Below are 27635 nucleotides of genomic sequence, written 5' to 3' on the forward strand. Positions count from 1 at the left end.
CTTAAATTCATTTGAGCCTCCACAGACTCAGGCTCCGCGGGGTTCTTTCTGACCCTTGACCAGCAATGTGAAAAGCGTTACCCTCAGACGGAATGCACTTGAAAGTGGATTGCTACCAGCCCCCTTGCCAGCTCAGGGAGGGGCCGCCTTGCTGTCAGCACTTGATGGAAATTGGGGCACTAGGATTGAAGAGTCACCAGTCATACCTTGACTGCCTTGTTCGGAAGATCTTGAACCAATCTTGTAAACTTTTCTCTCTGCAATCGTGTGCAGATCTCAGTCTGAGCCCCACCTGCAATGGTGATGAATTGCTCTGTTGGTTGCAACGTTGTGCGTTCCCTTTGTTCTCCATGTCTGATTTAGATGGTCATGTGTCTGTGAATCCTTGGACACTACTACAGCCTCATGCTGATGGTCTCCCTCATCGCGATGATGTTGTCATGTCATTGCTGCTTAAGAATCAAGGTTAGTGTCAGGTGCCATCGAGCTGGTTCTGACCCAGTGACCTTATGCACAGCAGAATCAACCAATGCTTGGCCCTGTGCCATCCTCACAATCATTCCTGTGCTTGAGCCCATTGTTGCTGAGGGCCTTCCTGAGAATTGATAAATGAGATTTTAGAAATTACATTTGAATTTGGTGCCTCTTTCCTCCCCCAAAGCACTAGTGAATGCAATCAAACTTTCATACTGCGGCACAAATGCTGGAAGGTGTACCCTCAACGTGCCACTAGCCCAACAGCAGAAGATTGAAGTTGTAAAGGATTTCATTTGCGGGATCCATGGAAGCAGTAGTCAAGAACACGTTTTGGAACTCGGCTGCACCAGACCGCTGTAAAGTTTTAAAGAGTAAGGATGTCACTCAGGACTACGGGACACCCGACCTAACCATGGTAGAAAGTTGGACAATAAATAAAGAAGACCATGACAGATGTATTTGAATTATGGTACTGGAGAATGTTACAAACTCCAAGGACTACCAGTATACATGAACTTGTGTTGGAAGAAGTACAGATTTCTCCTCAGAAGTGAGGATGGTGAGACTTCGACTCAGGTTGTCAGCAGAGACCAGGCCTTGAAGGAGGACATCCTGCTTGAGGGAGAGAAGGGCAGTGGAAAGCGGAAGGCCCACGACACGATGGGTTGACAGTGGCTGTGACAAGAGGCTCAAACACATCAACAATTGTGAGCATGACGCAGGGTTGGGCGGTTTCCTTCTGCTGCGCGTCAGACCCAACTTGACAGTACTTAACAGTGGCCAAAATTACATTTTCTGTAGCTACTGTCAACGGCAGAGTAGTTTTGACTTCCGTATTTAAATGGTGTGGCACTTACATAATCGACTGTTAACGTGAATGAAGGGTGGAGTCTAGCCTATCAATCAGATCATTGCCAATGAGGCCTCTGTGTGGGCATGGCCTTCTCCTGACGATTCTGGGAATTGCTGTCTTCCTCCTAGGAGGCAGGACTCTCTCCCTGATGACAAGCCACATGGAGCTATGCTGATGCAGCTAGAGCCCTGGGAGCTGCAGGAGCCACGTGGAGACCCCTGTCAGAGCTGAGATGCTTCCACTGCCACTGGATCCACAAGACTTTCCACCCACCGGCCTGTGATCTTCCTGTATTCTCAGTGTCATTACATGTGTTGCGTGAGTCTGAAGAGGAATTTAGAGACTGGCATCAGACATATGGGTTAATATTGGACTTAGGGACTTGATCTGGACTGGGCTAGAACGTTTTCTTAATATACAATGACTCTTTGCTATAAAGCTCCTTCTATACACATAAGCATATCTGAGTTTGTTCTCTATTCAACCCGACTAATACAAATGGCCAATTTTATTAAAGTGACAAATAAACTGACTCATAATGACCATTCAGAAATCCACATGCTACTTGATAATATACATTTTAGAGTACAAAGACATTCACTTTTCCTCAAGTCAAATCTTTAAAAACATTTAAACTTATTTGAAGCATATGGAAAAATATAGAAAATTATGTAAGTATGAACTCATCATGTTTTGCCCAATTTAACATTCTGACATATTCACCTTCAGTCACTGCCATCAGGTCAACTCTGACTCACAGCGACCCTGTAGGGCAGGGTAGAGCTGCCTTATGCATTTTCAAGACTGTCATTCTTTACAGCAGTAACAGCCTCATCTTTCTCCCTCGCAGTGGCTCATAGGTTCGAACCACAGACCATGTAGTTGGCAGTTCAATGCACAACTATGCAACCAGGGTCAAACTGCTGCAACTAGTCCACACTCCCATCAGAATCACAGAATTATTATCAAGCTCTCTGTTTTTGCCAACCTGATAAGCACGAAGTGGGATCTCATTATTCTAGTTTGCCTTTTAGGCGTATTAGTGAGGTTCAACTTTTTTTTCAGTCTTCTGTAATAACTCTTAACTTATAAACTATTATGTTGGGGGGATAAAATGGCTCTATTAATTGCTTTCATACTTTAAAGCATCTTTTCAAAAGTTTCATTGGCACACACTTCACCCAGCATACTAGTTATTCAGCGAAATTAAAAACGTGTGTAATCATCAACACAATCAAACTCAACATTTTCTGCTCCTGCTTATTGCCAGCTCCCCACGTCCCCCGTGAGGCCGGTTGACTAGGGCAACAAATCCAGTGACAGTCATATGAGAAAGAGCTTTCTATCTAATAGTTATTGAGAAAACACCACAGCCCAAACCAATGCAAGTCCACCAGCCCCTCTCCAGACTCACACAGCAGTCACGTGCAGACACAGAATGCAGGAGGGTCACAGGTTGGTGGGTGCAAAGTCGCGTGGATCCAATGGCAGTGGTAACATCTTAGGGCTCTGGTAGTAATCAGGGTCAGCCAGCAGGAAGGTGATGGCAGACAGGAGAGGTTACCAGGTTCCTCTTTGTGAGGCCACGCCCACAAGGAGGCACCGTTAGTGGTATGCCACCCCTACCTTAATTTCAGCTCTTACCTATTGTAAATCTATGCTCAGAAAATCAACCCAGCCCAACCAGTCCTTCTGGGCCAGACCCCAGCTAACGGGACAGCAGTGCCAGCAGCTGTGAAGGGCGGCAGTTTTACTTACTCGTATGCCTTTCTTTTTTTTTTTTTTTTTTTTTTTTTTTTCGTATGCCTTTCATAGACCAGGCCTCACAGGGTAAGTGCAGAGGGTGGCTACATTGACACTGGCACATGCCCTGCTGGGTTCCCCTCCACCTGCATCCAGGCAGTGAACGCTGGGGTCTGAGGGCATGCTGATGCCCGCAGTCCTTCCGACTGCTCCTGGGTGGCTTCTCTGCTTCCCCGTAACCCATAGCCGCCCTATGGAAGCTCTAGGGCAACCTTGGGTTCCAATCAGCCGACCACACTGGGATCGGAGGATGTATGAAAATAAACCCCAGCAATTAAAGAACAACTTCCTGCAGCCTTGTGTAGCCTAAAGGTAACTAGAGGGTTGTTTCACAAACTCACCTAAAGGATCTTGTGATGTTTTAAACATATGCCCTGCGTGAGCTCCAAGGATAGGCCTGCCAATGGCGACACCTTATTTAACAAGCACTTAAGGTGATTCTTAATAAGCAGGCAAACATGGAGCCAACACCCCTCTGAGGACCTAGGAAGTCCAGCGATACGAGACCTGTACCCGAACCTCTAGCCTTCATTCCAGGAGGGGACTTTCTAGGCTTCGACTCTAAATTAGAACATTTATTTGCCTCCCGCACCCGGAAGCATGGAGGCGGCAGGGACCCGGGCGGGCGGGGAGAGACAAATAAAAAGAACATTTATTTGAGTCAGTAGAGCTTGAGACGGAAGCGAACCAGTTTTATCGCCAGCTCTGCAACAAGTAGGCAACTGGATGGCACAGAACAGGGTCAGCATTTAGAAAAGAAGCTGCACAATGGGGACGAGGAAGCCTTCTGTTCCGGCAGTCTGACACCCACAGGGACAGCGACACAAGGAGTCGGTATCCACGCAATGGCAGTGTTTGTGTCCCCCTCCTACATCCAGGATGGCTTCAAACCCACATCCCCGGCATATATGTCCCAAGCGGTTTCTGAACTGTGAATTGGAACCTCACACTTCTTCCAAAAAGCTAACAGCAGCAGTTCTAGGCCCTCTGAGGAAGAACTCCTTTGCATAGCTACTGACATCACTCGGACTGCGGGCATTTTCACTAGAATCTCCTATTGTAAACACACAGCTCAATTCCAGACTCCCCTTAGGAACCTGCTGTTTTGAGGCCGGAGAAAGCAGCACAGAACTCCCGAGTCTGGTTTCTCGGCTGCCAATCCAGGACGGGTCCCAGCTTCCTCCCTGCCTGCCTTCACATGCCCGGGCTTCTGGTGGAAGCAAGCGCCAGAAACAAAAACTAGTAAATCTTGGCTGCACGTGGAATCACCATTTGTATTCCTTCCACGTGTCCCTCTGAACCACCCTATGGGACAGAGAACTGCCCCTGTGCATTTCTGAGGCTGTACATCTCTCATCTTTCTCCTGCGGAGGGGCTAGGGTTTCAAACTAAGGACCTTGTGGTTAGCACCCAGTGTAACCTACTCTGCTGCCAGGGCACTGTAAGTTGAGTAGACGTGATGGTAGTGGATTTTTCATTTTATTCATTTGATAGGATATGCCAGAAACTACTATATAAAAACTAGGCCAAGATAATGTTTTGCTATTCTTTAGCTATCAAAGGATATCTTTAATTATCCTTTTGTTATCCTCTGAAAATTGCGATTTCTCTTCTTTTACAAAAAAAACAAACACTACTCAGCTAGCCAGACAGTGGGTCCACAGCAAGTTTGATAAGGCCCAAAGAGAAAATCTAAATCGAAGTGAGATTTGACCCAGAAAGGACCCTGGCCCCTTTGACACTGGCCTCAGGAGCTTGACTCGTATTTACAATTATTTGAATTAACACTTCATCTTTTTATTCTGAAGGCAGCTGAGTATTCCATAAGTGCTAAATCAGTACTTTTGGAAGATATGTCAAAAAGACAAAATAATAGGGGTAGAACGTTAAAGCATGAGACGAGTAAATTTGTATGGAAGGAGAAAAGTGCTTTATTCAGTGCACAGATTTTTGTGTGTGATATTTTAGTTTGAATTAAGAAAAATAAAATTTAAAACCTGCCATTATTGAAAACTTGTTATATTCCCCAAGAATACATGTGTACATAGGTATAAATATCTACTCGTTTATGTAAACCACTCGAAAGATATCTCATAAGCCAATTTTGCCTGTATTTAAATAATGCCCTGCTAGAGACTGAGCAGCTCCACTGGTGGAGGTTTCAATGGGATTTTTCCTAAAGTAAACTTCCTGGACTGGAACTGATCCAGTTCTTGCGCTGTGAGCTGATCCCTGGGTGTGAATAATAACTTATCTGCTGAGGCAGGGAGAGAATCGGCTGTATTGCTATTTCCAAAGACACTATTGGCTGGCTTAGAAAAAGCCGTGTTAGACTGTGAACCTGGACCACCAAAGCCAGCCAGGGAACCACCACTTCCAAAGCCAGAAGCTGTTGGCGCTCCGGCAGGGCCTGCTGCCAAGGAAGATGAAAACACTGAAAACTCGGGCGATCCAAAACCAGAAGCTGTCGGACTTTTAAAGGAAAACGAAGCAGCAGAAGTGACTTCAGGTTTCCCAAACCCGAAGGCTGGCGCAGAGGTAGAGCTGGCAGAGGGCGCTGCTCCAAAGGCTGGAGCGTTCCCAAACACCGAAGGCTTCCCGGCCGGGGCCGAACCAAATGCAGGGCTGGGCTTAAAACTGAAACTCTGAGCCATAGGCCGGCTGGCATTGCTCACTGCGAATCCTACACAAAGTCAGAACAAGAAAACGAGAGACCTGTGATAGCAGGAAAATGTAGCCAGATCACTCCCCGCTCCCCTTTTTCTTTTTTAAGACAGTTTTATTGGCACTTAATCCAAATAGTTCAGTCATTACCACAATCAACTTTAGAACATTTTCTTCTTCCTTACACCCATTGTTACTAGTGTAATGTTTATTTAATTGTGGTACAAATATACACAACAAAACATTCTTCAATTCAATAACCTACATGCATGATTCAGTGTCACCCCACTCCTTCTGTCTGCCTTGTTGAGTATTGGCAAGTTTATTTATTAGAAGAGGAAAGGGAAAATGAGAAGTCAGAAAAATCTATGCAAACCTCGTTTTTCTGTCTTTTCTGTTAACTTATTAATTTTGTTTTGCTGTCTTTTCTGCTAACAGTTTTATACCCATCTCCTTCAGCCAGGGAACACGGGTGGGGTGGACAGGGAAGCTCAGGGAAATCCCAGGGACTGGACCTTTACTCTAAGCCTGCCCCTCCATCACCCCAAAGCTGTGGCTTAGGAGTAATACACAGCAGCAAGGAAATTCTCAGTCACTGCTGCGGCCATAGTTATCTCTTAAAGGAAAGAACCTGAGGGTAGAAACGCTAAGTCTCAAGTCTGAGCTGCAGGAGTCCTGGTGGTACCATCAAGGAAGCATTGACTGCTAACAAGGTCAATGGTTTAAACCCATTTTTCCCCAAGGCTGAGGCTTACTCCTCCTATAAAAAACCCCTATGAGGAGCTGATGCCAGCAGCTTAGGTGCAGAGCAAATGTCTTGAGAATGATGAAGGCAATGAATGTACAAATGTGCTTTACACAATGGATGTATGTATGGATTGTGATAAGAGTTGTATGAGCCCCTAATAAAACGATAAAAGAGAGATCCGAGAACCAGAAAAAAAACCAAAACAAATCTATATTGTGATAAGTTTTACAAGCCCCCAATAAAATGATTTTAAAAAGAAAAAGAAAAAAACAACTATTACAATAGAACAAAAGCACAAAACCAAGTAAAATAAAGCGAGAAACAAAACCACCTCATGGGTAGGGGTAAAAATCCCAAAAGGGATCCATATGAGGTGGAATTGACTCAATGGCAGTAGGTTTGGTTTGGGTTTGGGAGCTGTAGATCTTTCACCCTGGTCGCCCTTTCACAAATGCATGGATGAAGATAGTAACTGCAAAGGTGATTGAAATGCCTTGAAACCTCAGAAGCAACAAAGCCCACAAGAAGCAGCACACCAGCCTGTGTGATCATGAGGTGTTGATGGGATCAGGTAGCAGACATCAAAAAACAAAAAATCTTATCGTTGTGAACAAGGAGGAGTGCAGAGTGGAGACCCAAAGTCCATCTGTAGGCAATCGCACACCCCCTGACACAAGGGCCGCAGGAAGGAGCCGAGTACTATCATGACCCCAATTCTCCCTTACAGATCTGGCTGGACCAGAGGATGGACACTGGGACAGAAGGAAACTGGGAACACAGGGAATCCAGGACGGGTGATCCCTTCAGGACCAGTGGTGAGAGTGGTGATACTGGGAGGGTGGAGGGAAGGTGGACTGGAAAGGGGGAACCGATTACGAGGATCTACATATAGCCCCCTACCTGGAGGGCGGACAACAAAAAAGTGGGTGAAGGGAGACGTTAGACAGTGTAAGACATGACGAAATAATAATAATTTATAAATTATCAAGGTTTGTAAGGGAGGCGGGGCGGGGAGGGAGGGAAAAAAATCAGGAGCTGATGCCAAGGACTCAAGTAGAAAGAAAATGTTTTGAGAATGACGATGGCAACAAATGTACAAATGTGCTTGACATAATGGATGTATGTATGGATTGTGATAAGAGTTGTACGAGCCACCCCCAAAAAAATACTTTTAAAAAGAAAGAATATGGCCTTGAACACCCCTCCTCAGGCTCCATGATACTCAAGTCCTGCATCCCTGGACCACTCACCTGCTTGTCCGCCGCCAAATCCAAATGCTGGTGCCATTTGACTGACTCCATCTCTCACAGCGGAGAACTTTAAAAATAATCAAGAGCCTCATGAATAATTCTTCAGGATCTTTTCTCTATATTACAGTCAAGCCCAATGTCTTTTTAGGATGAGCATTTCAAAATGTGAAGTTAAATATTGAAATGGAAAAACATCCCTAATACAATGTTGAAAGGGGATTTGATTTTGTGCAAACGGTACAATCCCAAATAATATGAATCTGAACAGACAAAAATGTATCAATTCCAAAAAAATTAAGAGCAATTGTCTCTGGGTAATAGAATTACATGTACTCCAATTTCATTTATGAATTTTTACTTTCTAAATTTCAATATATAATAAGCATATATTAAAATTAGAAACAATTAATAGTACACTTTAGTATCTATATTACAAATTTGGATTTGCGTTTATCAAGAAACCTAGATGCCAGGTAAAAGGAACCTTTATAAGATACCTAGTCTACTTATGCTAATACATGAACTGGAATATTCAAAATTATATTATAAAAAACTCACTACAATCAATCTCCTAGTCCCTGAAAATACCTTTGCTATTCTCTGCAGTACAATTGATGTCTTTCATCCTCGTCTTTCCTAACCAACCCAACTGAACCTGGTTTCTCTCATTTGGAGGCTCCAATAACATTTTCTGAACACCATGTTCTGGCTACATCTTAATGAATTCTGAAAATGTGGGACTACCACAATCCAGCTTTTACACCTTCACATTGCCTCTGAAACTTCCCATGTGCCTCTTCCTGGGCAACACTTGTCTTCTCTCCCTAACAATGAGGTTTGTCTTTTCTAGAGTTTCATACAAATAGAATCACGTAAGATATGCGGGTTTGTTTGTGTATACTTTAGATCCTGTCCCTCTGTGCGACGCTCATCCACACAAAGGCATAGATTATTGGCACACACGAAGCTCGCTCTGGGGGGCGCGTTCCAGGCCCCCAGCTAAAGAGGGGCCTCTGGGAGACCAGGAACGCAGAGGGGACTTCTAGCTCCAAGTTTTCCAGTTCTTTGGACTTAGTTATTCCTTCCAGACTGGCTCTCATCAGTGGAGACGGCGGCAGGCCAGCTCTTGCCTAAGGATAGGGTGCTTCCAAGAGGCCCTACCACCTCTAAATGGAATTACAACCACCCAAAGTTGGAAGAAACTAGCTGGCACAGGAATCCAATCACCTAAGAAGCACTTGTTTAAGAAAGGGTGGGGGTGCTGGGACCAGTCAGCCAATAAGCTCAGGCAGAGCATCTTCATAACCTCTGAGAGGAGTGGGAACAGAAACTGGCAGGGAAATTAGGAATATTAAAAGTTAAATGTAGGGTTATTAAAACCTTTTTATGGGGGTAAAGGAATCCTATTTTACTGACAGCTGCACAGACATGCCACACACAGCTGGACCACAATCTTTGGAGAGAAGTGGGCACGGATCTTGTAAAGACCCCTCTTGTCCCTGACAAGGCACACATGGCTAGTTAAGCATCCTTCAGGCATGATAAAAACATGAATTAATGTGTGTATACATTACTATTCATTTTCAAAGCCATGGCTTTCTAAACCTTGACGGTCTGAAGTATATGAATTCATGCACTATTTTCTAATTTTCTAAAAACCTTACTCTGAAAATATTTTTAGAAAAGCATATTTTTCTGTTTTTTTTTCTAGCTGAGGGACAGAGAAGACAATTCCACAACCTAGGCCCTGGAAAAAGATAACATATTTGGCAAAATAGGGGCCCAGGGACAAAGAAGACCCTGAAGGAAACGAACTGATACAGTGGCTGCAACAACGGGCTCAACTGTACCAAGTGCAAGGATGGAAAAGGAGCAGGCGCTGTTCTGTGTGAAGACTGAGTGGGCAGCGCCCAATGGGAGTCCTTGTTGGTACAGTGATTACACGTTGGGCTATGATGCACACGGTGGGCAGTTCACAAGCACCAGCAGCTCCTTGGGAGAAAGGTGGGCTTTCTACTCTCGTAAGCAGTTAAGTCTCAGACGCCCACAGGGTCATTGAGTCAGCAGTGATTCCATGGCACTGAGTTTGGACAGCACCTCACAGACTCTACTTCAGTTTTTGACAATGTGTTTCTTTGCTTTCCATATCTAATAGGACATATCCTCTGCTAAGAAATAATAGATATACCACCTCTGAAGAAGACATCTCAGTACTCACCAAGGCCACGTTAGTTGATGTATTTAGAGATTTTAATTCTTTTACTCTATTCCTCCATTGATTGACTAACTGTTGGACGGAATTGATCTAGGGAAGACGGAAAAAATATTTATAGTTAATAACAGGTGCTTGTTAATGTGTTCAACAACTTCCCATCTTTATTCTCCAGAATCACCAAAAGTTCCAATGAAATAGTTATATGGTGCATAACTTTAAAATGTGCATTGACCTGCCCCTGATGACCAAGAAAACATCCCAGCGAGTGTCCACGTCTTGCTTCCCAATGGCTTGTATCATCTGGTTAAGAATCACAAGTACCTGGTAGCACAGAGGGAGCCAATTACACGTGAAGAAGAGCTAAACACGCGCATGGACTGAAATGCACTGCAGACAAGAGAAGGATGCCATCTCTCGTTTGCTCTAGGCCCCCAACTGACACAAAGCCAGGCTGCTCCTTCTGTGATATTTGGAATGTGAGAAGGTCCATCTACTAAGACTGTATGTCATTTAACGATTTTTGGCAGCATTCATCAAGGGGGCTACACTTCAGAGACGCTGAATGAACATTTACCAAATGACAAAAGTGTCTGAATTCTGGGGCCGATTCCTGAGCAATTTGTAATTAAAATAAGTCCTAATTACTACAGTCAAATGCTTATGATCCCTCCAGATTATCAACCAATCTCAAATAATGTAATTTAGAAAATAAAAATAGCCAGCTCTTGAAAAAGCAACCAACCAACTAAAACAAACAAAAAAAACCAACCACCAAGTCATAGAGCTCACTAATTTTACCAACACAAAATAACAGTAAGAGCTACTGTTATGGAGGTAGATGAGTAGGAAACCAACTTACATAACTCTGTAAGTTATTGCTGGTTAAGAAGTTATGATATTGAAGCCTCAACTCCTCCGGGGAAATGTCTGTAAAACCTGAAGTGAGGAATCAATTGGAATCTTTAAAATAAATGCCAATAATGTTGGTAGTACAGTACAGCTAAAGGCACTACGATGCTAATGTCACTTTAAAACCACCCCCATACGATTTCAAGAGAGAATTCAAATTAAGTATGAGTAGAATATAGTTGAATAGTTATTTGATTTCTGAATAAGGGTGATTTAAAAATAAGTATGGTGAATATAACAAAGACTTGACTATTTACACACTTAAAACTTCTATATATTAGAAACGACAACAAAATTTAAAAGCACACGGGAAAGGTGGAAAATGAAAACTGTAACATGTATTAACAGGCAAAGACCCCACTAGTCCTTACAGTCAATGAAAAAAAGTTCCTGTGGGGAAAGACCGAGGCCCTGGGGTCCTCTAGCTTGTGCATTGAGCTACTAGCTACATGGTCAGCCTTGAACCCACCACTCAGCAGACAATGAAGCTTTCTGTTCCATAAGACAGAAAACTCTCAGAACCCCAAAGGGGCAGTCCTGCCCTGAGTCAGAATTTACTTGGGGGCAGTGGAATTATTTTTGTATGGGCAAAGATTACAATTCACACACATACCCAAGTAGTGGCAGTGAATTATTTAATATGGCCCTTCTAGCCAAAGTCTCTCTCACAAACTTTGTCTTGCATGGGTCAGGTGAGGTGAGGGAGGGTTCACCTGCTAATGATTCCTTTCCTGCAATGCCATCCTGCTATGTAGCAACTAAATTCTTGGAGTTTGGAGGGTGCGGAGAAAACCTCATTACCAAAAGTCAGTCGAGAGTGTATCTGCTGGACCGGTGATGCTTTTGCAGTGAGACTCCGAGATCCAGAAGACAGCTAGGATAGCAGAGCAGCAGCAGAACCAGAAGCCAGAGCACAGAGTGATGTACTTCCCAACCCATGGAGAGGAAAGCCAAGTGCTGTGTAGGAGGCTGCTTTGTGGAGAGGCTACCTCTGGCCACTAAATGGGGATGTTGGAGCTGCTGACCCACAGAAGTGGAGCTGAGTGCCTTCTGGCTGAGGCTTTCTGGAGTGGGGTGCCTTTGGGCACTTAATTCAGGGCTTGCTGACCCAGAGTTGGAACTGACAGTGGAATGCATTTATTAGCAGACCTGAAAAACTTTCCAACATGTCCTGATGAACAACTCAACCCTGAGCACTAACTTCCTTAGTAAACCTTTGAGTTCTGTTCTCCAGTTCAGTGTAGCCATAACAATGGATAGTAGAACACAGAGGTAAGTTAGAGAATATTAATTAAAATAACACCCCCCAACCAAAAACTCACAATAAATGTGAGTTCAATTATAAAAACACAACTTAAAAATAGAGATAAAATGCTTTACCTTTCAGGATATCAAAAACAAAAAAGGTGTTACTAAGGAGGGGGTGAAATGGAAACCCCTAGGTGCTGGTAGGGAAGCAGTTCTTAAAAATACGCATGCCCAGCTTCCAAGAATAGGTGGGCACACTATCCAGACCCCGTACAACAAAGGCACAAGAAACCAAATGAAAAAGGTGATAATCTTGGAACATTGAGCTTTGAACTTCCAAGGAATGGACAGAGAAATGGACTGAATGCTTACTAGCTGAGCAAAAGGAGACAGACTGCGAAGTTCTTCAGTTAGCTTGTTACAGGGCAGGCGTTTTTAATTTTAGTCTGATCAGGGAAAGGGAAACACACAAAAAGCGCTGCCCACTGCCATCCAGCCACATCGTTGACTCGCAGGGACCCTACACACAGTTCCTGAGCTGCACATTAAGAAACTTTATTGGGGGCTCGTACAAGTCAGCACAATCCATACATCCATCGTATCAAGCACATTTGTTGCCATCATCATTCTCAAAACATTTACTTTCTACTTGAGCCCTTAATATCAGCTCATTTCCCCTCTCCCTTGTGAACCCTTCATAATTCACAAATTATTTTATGTCTTACACTGTCCGGTGTCTCCCTTCACCCACTTTCTGTTGTCCATGCCTCAGGGAAGGTTATATGAAGATCCTTGTAATCGGTTCCCCACTTCTACCCCACCTTTCCTCCACTCTCCAGGTATCACCTTTCACCACTGGTGCTAAGGTGATCATCTGTCCTGGATTCCCTGTTTCCAGTTCCTATCTGTACCACAGTACATCTCTGGTCTAGCCAGATTTGTAAGGTAGAACTGGGATCATGATAGTGTGGGGAAGAAGCATTTAGGAAGTAGAGGAAAGTTGTATGTTTCATCACTGCCACCCTGCACCCTGACTGGCTCATCTCCTCCCCGCAACCCTTTAGTAAAGGGGTGTCCAGTTGCCTACAGATGGGCTTTGGGTCTCCACTCTGCACTCACCCTCATTTACAATGGTATTTTTTGTTCTGATGATGCCTGATACCTGATCCCTTCTACACCTTGTGATTGCACAGGCTAGTGTGCTTCTTCCATGTGGGCTTTTTTGAGTCTGAGCTAGATGGCCACTTGTTTATCTTCAAGCTTTTAAGACCCCAGATGCTATATATTTTGATAGTCGGGCACCATCAGCTTTCTTCTCCACATCTGCTTATGCACACATTTGTCTTCAGTGATCATACTGGGTAGGTGGGCACCCACTGATAAGAATTTTTGTTCTTTGATATCTGATACCTGATCCCTTCTACACCTCACGGTGACACAGGCTGCTGGTGTGCTTCTTCCATGTGGGCTTTGATACTTCTGAGCTAGACAGCTGCTTGTTTATCTGGAAGCCTTTAAGACCCCAGACACCCTATCTTTTGATAGCCAGGCACCATCAGCTTTCTTCACATTTGCCTTCAGTGATTGTGCCAAGAAGGTGTGCATCATGTTGACTAAGTACTTGAGTGGAGGTCCAATGTCCATCTGCTGTCTTAATAATAAATCTATAAATATATGCACAATTTCACCATTGTCATATATATATTTACATATGCCTATATTTAGACCTATATACCCTTTGTCTCCTAGTTCTTTCCTTTCACTTTCTTCTTGGAGGTTGGACATCTTTTACAGGAGCAGTTAGCCCTAACTTCTTTGCTTCCAGCAGCTGGTAGGTTTGAACTCCGAACCTTGTGGTAGACAGTCCAACACTTATTCAACAGTGCCACTGAGGGGATTGAGACCTAATGTATCCAATACTATACAGCCCAAGTAGTGGGCAAACCGGACACACATGAACAGGCTCAAGGGATATGCTCTCCGTCTCTGCACACCTGCAAGCGCTGACATCCCAGCCACCCTGGTGGGCAGGGACTCTTTCCAGAACCAATGGTATTCAACCTAACCAGCCAATGAGCAGGTACCAACTTTTGGGTTTAGGGGTCTTGACACTGGATACTTTGTAGTCTAGCTCATAAACTAGGAATTATCTGCCCAGTTGCCCTCTGGACCTGCAAACTTTCTCCATGATCTCTAACCCTACACACCTTCTGGACTGGCAGATTCCAATAGGGATGAGCTAGCCAGCCTGGGCCAGCAGAGGACACTGATCTGGAAGCACCCCACCAAAATATTTTCCTTTTGTAATTGTTTTTCTTGCATTGTTTGTTCTCCCCTCCTGCCTGTCCACCCTAAAGTGGTAGCCTTCTTGTTACTCTGATGCTGGAAATCATACACTGATCCACGATATCCTGGGACACTGGTTAAATGGCCTAACAATTTGTAGATCATTTCCTACAGCCTATCTTTGGGACCTTAAAAGCTTGTGAGGTAATTTAAGGTGCAATTATTAGACTATCTGGGACAAAGAGTGCAGAAAAACATATTTGAAAACAATTAGTCCTAAGAACAAATGGACCACATGTACACATCAGTCTCTTTGAATCTAAAATAACTAGATGGTGCCCGGTTACTAACTACCCTGAAAGGAATCACATCAGGTGGCCTTAGAGTGAGAACTCACAATCATTAAAAAAGACCAGGGTGACTTACTGGCTGGATAGACTGATGGAATCCCCTACATATGGTCTTTAGGCTCATTGTCTAATAGTGTCTGGCACAAGACTACCTTGCTGGCTTTGTCTTCCCATTTCCCTTAGATTCTCCCCCACTGCTCCAAGTTTTCACTGGTCTTGGAACATGCCAATCTTGTCCCTAGCTAGGACACATGCAGGAATGTTTTCCTCCCAATCTTTGACTCAGAGCAAAGTACTGGGCTTCAAGTCTGTGACATTTAGGCAAATTCATTATGTATATGGGCACCCAATGGCAGATTCTCTTATCTAAAATGTAAGTTGACAAACTTAGAAAAAGCAATTTTCCAATGAAACTGAGGTGCCAGTTTGATGCATGTAAACCTTGTTCTCACACAAATAGTTATAAAGGGAAGATTTTCCTAATTTTATTTTGAGAGCATAGAGAGTAACTTTTTATCTACAATTTGGCGATAGTGCTTGTCTTTGCAGCTGTACAACCATTTGTCCCCCTTTCCATTAACGAACTTATCACGCTATAATGTCTAATTGTTAAGTTATGTAGTGTAAATTTGATTCCAAACAGACTGGTTTTAAAATAACATAATGCTCAGGCAGCTTAACTTTTATGAGCACTGCAGGGTACATTTTTGAGTATAGATTTTAATAACAGTATAACTGATACAACACCCAAACACAACAAATGGCAGTTTCCCCAATATTTTTATACTATTACATTAAATCAGTTGGATCCATTCACTTATAACGGATTTTTAGTAACATCTGGAAGATGTTGGGTCACCAAGTAATGTAATACACATTACTTCTAAATGTTTGCAAGCCATTACTCAAGAAGCTCCTAAGTTAATGTCACCATCTACCTCAACCGAAGAGAAGCTGGTGGCAAGAAAGCGTTATCCACAATCTTTCTGCATAATAATTGACATTTCGTCATGGCAATGAACACTGCCAGTTGTTTATCTGAAGGAACAGGCAGTTTGAGAACCTGCCTGCCAAGTGACTGGATAGTCACCACCAGTCTGCACATTCTCTCAACAAGAATGGTCTGTGAATAAAGTAGGTCAACACACAGCTCAATCCCAAAAGTGCTTTCTGCAATTAAGCCACCATATTTGGGTCTGTAGCAAAGCACATTAATGGCCTTCCCAATTTTTCATTGTTACTAAAATGATGTGTGTTCTAGGATCGAGAGCCAAGTAAGGATTTTCACCTTTGACTATTCTTATTCAAAAAAACAAGATTCTATGTATTCCTTTTGGTTTCCATTTATAAATCAATGAATCTGTAATTTTGTGTTTTAGTTTCCCTTATTGACTTGTAACTTCATTCTATTATGGTCAGATTAGACACGAGTTTCAATTTTTAAAAACTTAGTTACTGTGTCTAAAACTAGTCTAGAGCAAACGCATGTACAATGAGGTAGTGTGTGTGCTGTGCTGCTGTTGAGCTGTGTGCTTTACATCTGGTTAAGTCCAAATGGCCAACGTTATACAGGTCTTCTGGTTCATTATTCCCATCCACCATCAAAAAAGGTGGCACACATGGCCTCCACATATGGCCTTCTGTCTCATAATAAACTTTCACTGTAACCTGTCATATATTAACATCACCATTGCTCGCTTTATATTGCTGCTTCCGTGTTATAGTCAAGTATCTCAACCCCCACATTTATAATCTATTTACGCACCTGTGCTTAAAATGTACCCCTTCTTATACATGGGTCATATTTGCAGTGCAATCTACCAGTTTCTTCACTAGAATGTTTAATCCACTTATGTTCACTGCAATTAATTATCAAGTTTGTCAAACATTTTATTAAACGTCCACTCCCCCTCAAAGCGGAGTCTTTTAACAATTTATTTTTTCATTCATTATTTTTCATAATTACCAAACCACTTATATTCCCTTTTAACACGTGAAAGTTCTCTTATCTATACCAATCATCTCCATTTTATTTTTAGGTTGTCAATTACAATCATGTAGCCCATCAATTACAATCATGTAGCCCAGATCCCCCATCTCATTGTCAGTTTATGATATGTATTCAGTTGGCTATTTAGCGCCAACCCCTTGGATTATTGGACTGGGAACATGTTTCCTTTCTAGAGAACCCCCTTTAATACTTGTTGCAGAGCTATTCTGGTGGCTACAAATTCCTTTAATTTCTCTTTATCTGGGAAAATCCTAATTTCACCCTCACTTTTGAATGATAATTTTGCTGGGTAAATTATTTCAGGCTGATAGTTATTTTCTTTCAAGGTTTTGTAAATGTCACACCATTGCCTTCTTGCCTGCATAGTTACTGGTGAGAAATCGGCACTTAGTCTTATTGATGCTCCTTTGTAAGTGACATTTCCCTTATTTCGTGCTGCTCTCAAAAGGCTTTCTTTGTCCTTGTACCTGCTAAGTCCAATGATGATGTGTCTTGGGGCGTTTCTCTTAACATTTAACCTATTTGGATCTCGTTGAGCATCTTGGATAATCATCTCATGTTCCAGATTTGGGAAATTCTCTATGACTATTTCTTCAAAAATATCTTCTAGACTTCGTTTCCTCTCTTCTCTTTCCGGAATTCCTATTATGCGTACATTATTTCTCCTCGTGTAGTCCCACAGAGCCCTTATGCCCTGTTCATTTTTTTCTACTTGGTCCTCGAACTGAGTAATCTCAGAGTCATCGTCTTCTAGTTCACAGAGTCTTCCTTCCATGGTTTCCATTCTACTTCTGCTTTCTTCTAAGGTGCTTTTAATTTCTGTTAGTTCATTATTAAGCTTTGGAATTTCTAGTTGCTTTTTATTTAAGGTTTCTAGCTCCTTACTAAATTCCTTGTTTTGTTCTTCTATTGTTTTTTTGAATTCTTCTAAAAATTTTCCCATATTTTCCTTTATCCCATCGAGAAAACTTAAGACTAGTTTTTGGATGTCTTTGTCGAGAATTTCATAGCAATAAGTGCCTATAACATTAAAAACAAAACAAAAACTCAAATCAATAGCTTAATTTGGCAACTTAAAGAAGCAGTTAACAAAGCGCTGCAGCTAAAATAAAGGAAATGGAGACATTATAAGCACTCACTTAAATTAGCACAAAGGTAGATAATCTAAACAGGCCCACAAACCTGTCATCAAAAACATGGAAAAAGGCCTGAGCTATAGTTTTGAACAAGAGTTGACACCAACCCCACTGAAACGCTTCCATTATGTAGCAGTAAACGGTATAGTGCCCCCTCCCGAAGCATTCTACGACATCAACACCCCTGATAATGAGAAAAGCACAGTACAGGGGGGTGTGGCTGTGTAAGTGGGAGCGTATAACAAGGACTTCAAAAAGGTAGAAAATGTTTTGAAACATTTTGGCAGCAATTGTGCAACACTGCTTGATATGAGTCAACCATGAAATGGCAAATTGTCTGCACTGGCACCTAATAAAATGCTTTGGTAAAATATCATATGAATGACAATGAGTATAAGAAGAAAGTGTTCTAAAATTGATGTGGCAATGATTGTACAACTCTTCTTGATGATTAAACCATTGAAATATGTGAGATGTGGATGAAGCGCCAATAAAACTTAAATAAGTAAAATGGTTTGGTGAGAAATAAGTAAAATGGTTTCATTAAAAAAGAAAAAATGTATCACAAAAATTACACACCAATAATCCTCATAAATACACACTCAAATCCAAGTGACTAGAATTCAATATGGTAGAAAACCATACAGCATGGCTAAGTAGGAGTTATTCCAATAATACAAGAGTGACTTAACATAAGAAAGTCAGTATATCACATTAATAAAGTAATCACATCATTATTTCAATAAATGTGGAAAAGGCACTGATAAAATTCAAACCCTTGCTTGATAGAACTCTGCAAAACAGAAATGCAAGGAAAATTTCTCAACATGATTTAAGAGCACATATGAAAAAAGTCAAAATTATACTCAGTATAGAGCAGGGGTTCTCAACGTGTGGGTCAAGACCCCTTCAGGGATTGACAGGGGTCACCTGATTCATAACAGTAGGAAAATGACAGCTGTGAAAATAATTTAATGGTTTGGGGGGTGGGGGGCACCACCACACGAAGAACTGTCTGAAAGAGTCCAGGCATTAGGAAAGTTGAGAACCACTGGCCTAGAATCTCCCACAGACAAGAGAAATGAGATAAGGACGCCCACCCTCATCATTCCTATGCAGTACTGTAAAGGAAGTCCTGGCCAGAGCAATGACATAATGCACAATCTGTAGGGTTTCTTTATCAACAAGGAAAATACATAAAGGGAGGTGTGTGAGGGGTAGGGTAGGGGGTGGGGAGAGAAAAAGAACTACAGTTTAAGAATAAGGAAACATACACATACAAAGGGTGTGGCAAGAGTTGCATTACTTGGCACAACTCACCTATCCAGTCTTGGTAACTCCCACCAAATGACTGGTGGGAACATGCAAATAAAAGTTGTAGGACCTGAAACAAGTCAATTGGTCAGTTTTGCTAGTCTCCTGGGTATATATAATGTGAGCCATCCCAGAAGCAACGATGGAAAATTCCATAACCACCAAGAAAGACACCCAAGATCTTTGTGTGGACAAGTGTCGGCAGCAGGAGCAGCACCAGAGTGGCAGGCAAACCACAGAAACCACCTAGTCATAAAACAAAGGACTTAAACATAAGAAACGCCCATACAACGGAATACTACTCAATCAATAAAAGAAGGAAAGTCTTAGAACACACTACTGCATGGTTGCAAAGACAAGCTGAGTGAAGAAAGACAAATCACACGTCCGACCTCACTTATAAAGAGCAAATATGGAGACCAAAACTCACACATGGTCTCTCATTTTCTGTCAGGAAAAGAAAATCCCGAACAGGAGAAAATGAAGTGTAACTCATTGTTCACACGAACAATGGCCTCCTTTGCCATGACACCAGAACAACAGGATGTGTGGTAGCTGTGTCCTTACTGCATCTATAGAGCATCTATAGAGCATCTATAGAAGATCCCGGGAAAAGGAGAGACATGCAGAACACAATTTAAAGTTGTCAAAGATTCCTAAGAGGACTGCCTCACTCTTCTGATGTCTTCCAACTTAAATCGCCATCCCTGTATTTGGGTGCTTCTATTGATTTATTTTACCTTGCAGATTTTATTGTATAATGCAACCCTAATCAAAATTCTAACAGCATTGGTTACTGAGATGCAAAGATGAAGGAACTTTATATGGAAAGAAACCCTGAATGGCCAAAGGATAAAATAGGAGACCTTATAGTTCCCAAGTTCAAAAGAAACCACAGTTGCTGCAATCAAATAGCCTAGATGATAGACACACAGACCAATGGATTAGAATTGAAAGCCCAGAAAGAAATCTATCCACATGCAAAGTTCATTCAACAGTGCTAGTTAAAGTGAATATCCACATGCAAAAAAAATTCAGGTCCCAAATATAAAAACTGACTTGAAATGGATCAACATGTTTAGGCTAAAACTATAATATAAATATAAAAATCTAGGTGCATAATTTTAATGGCACATTTTAAAACGTAACTACAAATCTAAAATGCAATCCAAACTCACTGCCATTGAGTTGATCTTGACTCACTGATTCCATGAGAGTAAAACTGCCCTTTTGGGGTCTGAGACTTCCAATCTCGACAGGAACAGAAGCCTGGTTTTCTCCCTCAGAGGAAGCAGTGGGTATCGACCACTGACTTTGCTGTTAGCAGCTCAATTCATAGCCCACCACACCAGCAGGGTTCCTCAAATGCACAAGCAACAAATTGCACAAGGGGTACTTACAGCGTTGTTCATGCCAACTCAAGGACAGTGAGTTTTGGGTTTGAGTTGATTTGGACTCCTAGTGACTCAGCAGGATTATCCCATGTGTTTTCCTAAGACAGGCCTCCACGTCTGCCTTGTATCCCTTGGACGGGTCAGCTGGAACCACTGGCCTTTCAGTCAGCAGAACGCATCCACTGAGCCACCAGGGCTCCATCAGCAAAGCCAACACTCACTGACTGACTGAGGCAGAGCAGACTGCCCCAGGGGATGCAATCTTACAAAAGTAGGCTACCACTTCTTTGCCCTGAGGAGCAGCTGGTGGGTTCACACCAACTACTTTTGGCTAACACTTTCACCACTCTGTCCCCAGGGCTCCTCTCTTTTGTCAATAGAAATTCAAATCAAAACCACACAGATACCACTTGGCTAACCCAAACCCATCTATCCACTGGTAGGCAGAATATCAAATGATTTAACTGCTGTGAAAAATAGTATGGTTACCTCTCAAAAAATGAAAAACAAAAACAAGCAAGCAAAAACTATTCACCATGACCCATTCATTGCACGCCACACGTTTGCAATCAAACAGGAGTCACCAATAGACATGTACATACTCATATGCATACCCACATTCACTACAATCGTATTACAATAGCAAACAGATGGAAATAACTCAAGCATATTACCAATGGTGGACAAGCACATTGTGGCACAAACATACAATAATCCCGCAGTTTGAGTAAACTTGGAAGGCATTAAAAGCTGAGCAAAACCAGTCAATCCTGTTTGTAGGTCCCATTCTGCTCTACAGGGTCACTCTGAGTGGGACTCAGCTTGTGGGTACAACAGTGTTTACCATTCTCACTTTTACTCCTAAAATGACAACACAGAGAACAAGGAGAGGAGGAAAGGGAATCATTCTCTAAGCCAGGGCTCCTCAGGTCACTGTCCCTCAGACCTGCTGGAGGGCCGGACTATAGTTTTTTTACACCATTGTAGTGCTGTAACTGGTGTTACCAAATCATCCATAAGGAAAAAAAGAGGAATACATCCTTGTCAATAGATAAACCCAATTCCATCGAGTCAACGGATTATGGCAACCATGTATGGAGTTTCCAAGGATGTAAAATTTTCTTTTCTCAATTAAGTTGTATTAGCACTTTATCCATGTCTTAAGAGTTGTCATCATATTCTATTTTTCCTTCCTTAGTCATTGTTATCCACGTAATTTTCCTTTCTAATTGGGGCAAAAACATACACAACAGAATATTCTCCAATTTCCCCAATACAATTCAGTGTTCCTGACTCACACTACGTGCTACACAGCCACTATTGATATCCATTTCCAAATTATTCCATCACCACTGACATAAACTCAATGCTCCCTACACAACTCTTTCCCCCTTCACCTTTAGTAACAATTGTTCACGAATGCCTCCCCCCCCCATGATAGCAGTCGCATATACTTCTATGGTTAAATCATTTTAAAAATGAGTTGTAGAATCACAATCTGTTCTAGTACTCCCCTGTCCCATTTATTGTTTGATCCCCAAATCTCATCCTCCGTATCTTCCACCCACTAGCCCTACAAACTCTTGCATGAGTTATTAGCTCTATGCATCTACCCCTGTGTTTCACAGCCTGGGAAACCCAACAGAAACACTAAGAAAGAAAAACAAAATAATAATATAAGGATAAAAAAGATGACCATCAACATTTAAAAACCAGGAAGAAATTTTTGTCATGGAACAAGAAATACTTGTGCCTATAACAAATTCAGGTTGGGTCAAGAGGGTGGTCAACTGACCCAATATCAAGTTCAATCTAGCATAAGCAAGTTTACAATGATCTCTAGCTGATAGTAAAGCTGTTTGAGACCCTTGTCTGGGGCGAGAGGGGCTCTGCCCCTGACTTCATCAGACTAGATACTCTGCAGGTACGTTTTGGGCTCCATCTGTCCTCCACAGCCGTTTATACAAATTGAGTGTTGACAATTTTAACCTGTGCTAGCTTTCCCTTCATATCTGGATTTTGAGCTGGTGTGCTTCTTTCATGTGGACTCAGTTGACTCCTCATTTAAATGTCTGTTTGTTTGAATAGAAGCCTTTAACCCCGGGCACGATTACGGCTGACTGACAGCCAGGCACTATCTGCTTTCTTCACATTGTGCGGTAGCACCCATATCTCCAGTGATCACTACATGAAGTCGAGTATCAAGGATGATCTTCATAGGAGCAGTCTCCTCTTCCTCCTGCAAAGCACCTGATGGGTTTTATTACTGACCCACCCAGTCTCTATGGCCCTACATCAAAGTGGAAATAGTAATTAAAGGTGTGCTTAAAACACAAACTATATGTAGCCCAGCTAAGGTTCAGCTTCAAAAATACCTGAGATCGGGCACATATACTACCTTATGAAAAAGGGCTATTCTTACAAAGAAAGGGAACATAGCCCGCTGGCCAAGCCTTGGTGGCAAGCAGAATGTAACTCTTCTATCACTGGGGAAGCTCAGATGTTTTAAAGGTTTCATGTCTGGGGAGTCCACAATACAGAACCTCTTCTTGGTTTTGTAGAATTATGATTCTGGTGGCTCCTAATTTTTCTTTTCTCATCAAAACTACAAACCTTAAAAAACATAGTCTCCAATCTCAAACCCCAAATACACAGTTCTGCTAGAAGAAACAGATACTAATTGCAGCCAAGTTGGCTTTTATGGGAGGGTGTGTGTTTGTGTGATAGAGATTTGTCTTAGTTCTATAATGTTTTAAATATTGTTCCCCAATTACCTGAAATATTAGGTTTATCTTTCATTGGTGAATAAACAGAAAACTTCCACTGCCCTGAAGATTCACAAACTTCCATGTCTTTCACAATTCCTTCCCTGGAGGTGGAGAAAAACAGAGTAAAGGATTTGTCTCATCTTTGTTAGAATTTATTATGATTCTTATTTAATATTTTTAAATCCTAGGAAACACAGAAGTCTTAATTTTCCCCATTATACCACATATACTCAACTATCAGCCGACCTGATTATCAGCAGAGGCACCTAATATTACCACAAAACCTGCACTGAAATAGGCTGGAAAACGGCGTATACACAAGCACATACATGGTAATTTCTGAACTGCTCTTTTAAATTGCTTACAAAAATATGAACGAAATTTCCAGGTTATAAACATTATGCCATGGAGGTGCCTGGTCTTATTTCCTTACACTAGATTACTAAGCAGGAGTCTTAGTAGTGTAGTGGTTATGCACTGGACTACAATCTGTATTATCGGCAGTTCAAAATCACCAGCAGCTCCATGGGAGAAAGACTGAGTTTTCTACCCCGTTTAAGAGTCTCGGAAACACATGGGATTGCTGGAGTCATCAATGACTTGATAGCAACGAGTTTGGTTTTTGAATTAACTAATGTATTTAATGAGATCAGCATCGGCATACATTTTTAAAGACCTGAAGTTAATAAAAATACAATACCATCTTCAAAACCATACAATTTCAATGTGAGTAAATATCTCGGATCATTTTGCCCAATTTTTAGTTTTTGTGATAGGAGACTCACTCTTGTTGCAAAGCCATGGAATTGATTCAATTGTACTTTTCACCCTCTACAACAAAATCAACTCACGGCCAATTTAGACTCATAGCAAGCCTCTAAGACAGGGTAGAACTAGTTTTGTGGGTTCCCGAGACTAACTTTTTAGGAGTAGAAAGTTCCAGCTTTCTCTGGCAGAGAAGCTGTTGGTTTCGAGTTTCGAACTGCTGACCCAGTGGTTAGCAGTCCCAATGCGTGTAACTACTCTGTCACCAGGGAGCTACATCAACAGGATCATAGATCATTCATTCATAGAGACCACTGCACTACATTTAGAAGTGCAACAAATACAGGAAGCATTGATTGTTCCTTCTTTTCCAATTCCAACAATCCTTGGGTTAAGACCTCCAAAATTACTACTAGCTGCCCTTTGAGTGAAGGGCTTCAAACGGGTTCTATCACAGCTAATGGTGAGAAAAAAGGAGGAACACAGTGGAATTGTTCCCCACAGCTATAAATCTCAGCGTGGCAGATGAGTTCAGTGTTCTTTATCTTCCAGTTTGCAACTGAGAGCTTAAACACTGCACCACAAACTCGTTGCTTGCACGGAAGGCTAAAGAACTATAGATGTGCTTTAACTGCACTACAGTTAAGATGAATTTAATATACCACACAAATATGAGGGGTGTTCAAAAATATCTGGAAAAATGAAATGGAAAGATAATATATTTTGTCCACATGTATATAAGATTTTAAATTTGTAAACTTAAATAGGTTAACCTAACCAGAACTAAACTTGCAAAGATATTCACTAGTGTTAATAACAGCCTAAAATTTGAAAAGAGAAAGATGGCTTATTCAAAGGTTGCCTTTTCCACCTCTCACTTTATAACATCCCTTCTTTTTAAAAGGAAATACTGTAAGTGCTTTCAATAAAAATAAGCAAACAGCTGGTCATTTCCCCAAAGACTTTCACTTACAAAAGTTTCTTTTCATCTTTCTGCTCATCAGCGCTCAGTGATGCGAACGCGTTCTCTGACACTACCTCCCTGCTGGAACTGCTGGCTGAGTCTCCAAGTGGAAAAGAACCTGATGACTTCTCCTGATCTCTGCTGCCCCCCCATGGTGCAGATTTGGAGAAACTCGATGGCTGGATGACACCCGAGCGCCTCTGGCTTGAGGCATCACACCCGCGCCGGTTACTACCTAAAGTAAACATCACAAAGAAACAACTTTACTAGGGACTTCTCGTTCGATAGGCATTTTCCCCAGCTCTAAGTCACCTCCATTTATGATTTATGGCAAACCGTATTAACAAGCCATTGTGCCATTAATTGCATTATTTAACAAAACTGAGGATGTAAATTCATAGAAAAAATGATTTATTACTAAACCAGGCTGAAAAGTTTATTAAGGAAATTACGGATTCACAATAAAGTAAGTGGATTGGCATGTATCATAAACGGCTTAATTTGAGTAACTACCAAACTTTTAGAAAACAATTTATTGGGGGGTTCTTCGGAATCTTATGACAACCCATCATTCATTTGTATTATAAGCACACTTGTACATACATTGCCATTAACATTTCCAAAATAGGTTTTCTACTTGAGCAAACATTTTTAAAGCAGGTGCTATTCCATTTTACAAGCTCTAGTTATGTTGGATTGCTAGCAGTGGGTCATTAGTTCAAAACCACCAGCAGCTTGGCGGGAAGGCCATACAGATAGGTAGCCAGGGAGGATGTGTCCCCAGTAGAGCATAGTGCTTCTGTGATCATTGCCAAACCTGCTTTTTGCCACATGGTTCAGGGGTCTGTAACTTGCTTGAATTTCACGGGATACACAAGCAGTTTCTGTCTCATGCTGGCAGAATAAACTCAACCAAGCTGGTCTTTGGCAGACTCCCTAGACCCTTGCTCCCAGCAACAATTCAGCTTCCTAATTACTAGTCAGAGAGTGAATTTCTACCATCAGAATTTCTGATTTGGGATAGTTTGTTAGAATTGTGGATAACACAAAAGGGCTGCTTTCAAGCAGCAGCATAGACACGCGATCACAATGCAGCCTCAGGGTCAGCAGAAGAGCTTCACTGGAAACACACCAGCACCTGGTGGTAGCACGTTGTTCTAAGAAAGCACCCTTCAAGTGTAGCTTCAAGTCCGGTCTCTCGGTCTCTTGCCGAGAGCACTTTACTTTTCCATCACCCCACAACTGGTGTAGTGCGTGAAGGGGCTCAAATGAACTAGGTTTCTGCCAGGTCATCCTCCACGCCCCTCCCCCGCCCCTTCTCGTTACTGCGTATTTTAGCGGGAATACCTCGGAAGCCTTCAGGCACGTTGTCCTCCCACTTCCGCTCACAAGCAGGCTCCCAAGAAAAGCATTCATTCATGTGGACTCTTCAAATATCCACAGAATAAGCAGTTAAATTATCCAAACTCTTAGGTAACGTTTAAGTAACGTATCTGTGAAAGCTTCACTTTATAAATGCCACCCAGTCAGCAAGTCCGCGTAGAGCCCTGGGTTCTCGGGGCATTTCCTTGGCTGCGGCCCTCGGGGGATCCCAGGGGCGGCCCCCGACTACATGGTTTATCACATTCACGTCGCCCCCAAAGAGAGCGGATTCCGAACAAAGCGGCCTCTCCCTCGACGCTTTCACAACACTAGATACGAGAGCTCAGGTAAAATAAGGTACACACGAGGGTAACAGCAACAAATGGCAGCTCTGGGTCTTGCTACGTAATCCGGAGTGCCGCCCATTTGCAGACTAGGAAGCTGGATCCCCACCTGCGATTTCACATTCGTTGTTCTGTCCTCCCCGCGGTCCAACTTCCCGCCCTCCGTGCAACACACACCAGCGACGCGCCTGGGAGGCCAATAGAAACTGCGTCCTCGGCCGCGCGGGGCGGGCGGGCGCCGACCACGTGCGGCCTTCGGGTCAAGGGTCCGCGGCGCGGGGCCCCGCACGCTGCCCGTTCCCGCCGGCCGGGCACCCCCCGCCCCCCACGGCCTCCGCTTCCCCGGCTACGCGGACGGGGGAGGACCCGGGGCTCCGTCTCACCTGAGGGCTGCTGCTGCGGCTGGTGCCGCCCCCCGCCAGACCCCCTGGCCGGATGTTCATTCCAGCACCGGTCTCCAAAGCGGCACCGGCCCTGAAGGAAGAACTGGCAAATGGCCATGGCCGCAGCTAGCTCGCAGAGCGACCTTCACCCAGCGCCGGAGACGGACGCGGAGCCGAGCCACCGAAGGCGCGCGGGCCGCGTCTGTGACGTCATCTCCGCGCGCCAGCGCAGGCCGTTGGCTCCGCCCCGCGAGGCGTGGCCTCTGCCCCGGAGCCTTTCGGGAGGGCGCCCGCACGGCACGGGGCCGCGGAGGCGGGCCGCTTGAAAGGTTCCCGGGAGGAAAGGACGCGGGTCCGACCCTGAGGCCGAGCCATTGTCTTCCTTCCGCCA

At 43.0% G+C, this 27635-nt stretch overlaps 1 protein-coding gene across 3 annotated transcripts; it reads right to left on the bottom strand.

Moving 5' to 3' along the window:
• On the bottom strand, positions 1-27437 carry NUP42 (nucleoporin 42). Of its 3 annotated transcripts, XM_075558305.1 has the most exons (7): positions 27245-27437; positions 25165-25390; positions 23433-23527; positions 10870-10946; positions 10014-10100; positions 7796-7862; positions 1-5816 (listed from the first exon to the last, which is right to left on the bottom strand). In XM_075558305.1, exons 1-7 carry the CDS (start codon positions 27360-27362, stop codon positions 5263-5265), a joined length of 1224 nt encoding a protein of 407 aa, XP_075414420.1. In that variant the 5' UTR covers positions 27363-27437; the 3' UTR covers positions 1-5262. The 3 variants fall into 3 exon arrangements, with proteins under 3 accessions (XP_075414420.1, XP_075414419.1, XP_075414418.1); XM_075558304.1 differs by lacking the exons at positions 1-5816; positions 7796-7862; positions 10014-10100; positions 10870-10946; positions 27245-27437 and adding exons at positions 15186-17834; positions 26503-26916; XM_075558303.1 differs by lacking the exons at positions 1-5816; positions 7796-7862; positions 10014-10100; positions 10870-10946 and adding an exon at positions 15190-17834.
• Between the last annotated feature and the right edge of the window lie 198 nt (positions 27438-27635).

The sequence above is a fragment of the Tenrec ecaudatus genome, chromosome 9 (genome assembly GCF_050624435.1).
Source record: "Tenrec ecaudatus isolate mTenEca1 chromosome 9, mTenEca1.hap1, whole genome shotgun sequence".
NCBI classification, from domain to species: Eukaryota; Metazoa; Chordata; class Mammalia; order Afrosoricida; family Tenrecidae; genus Tenrec; species Tenrec ecaudatus.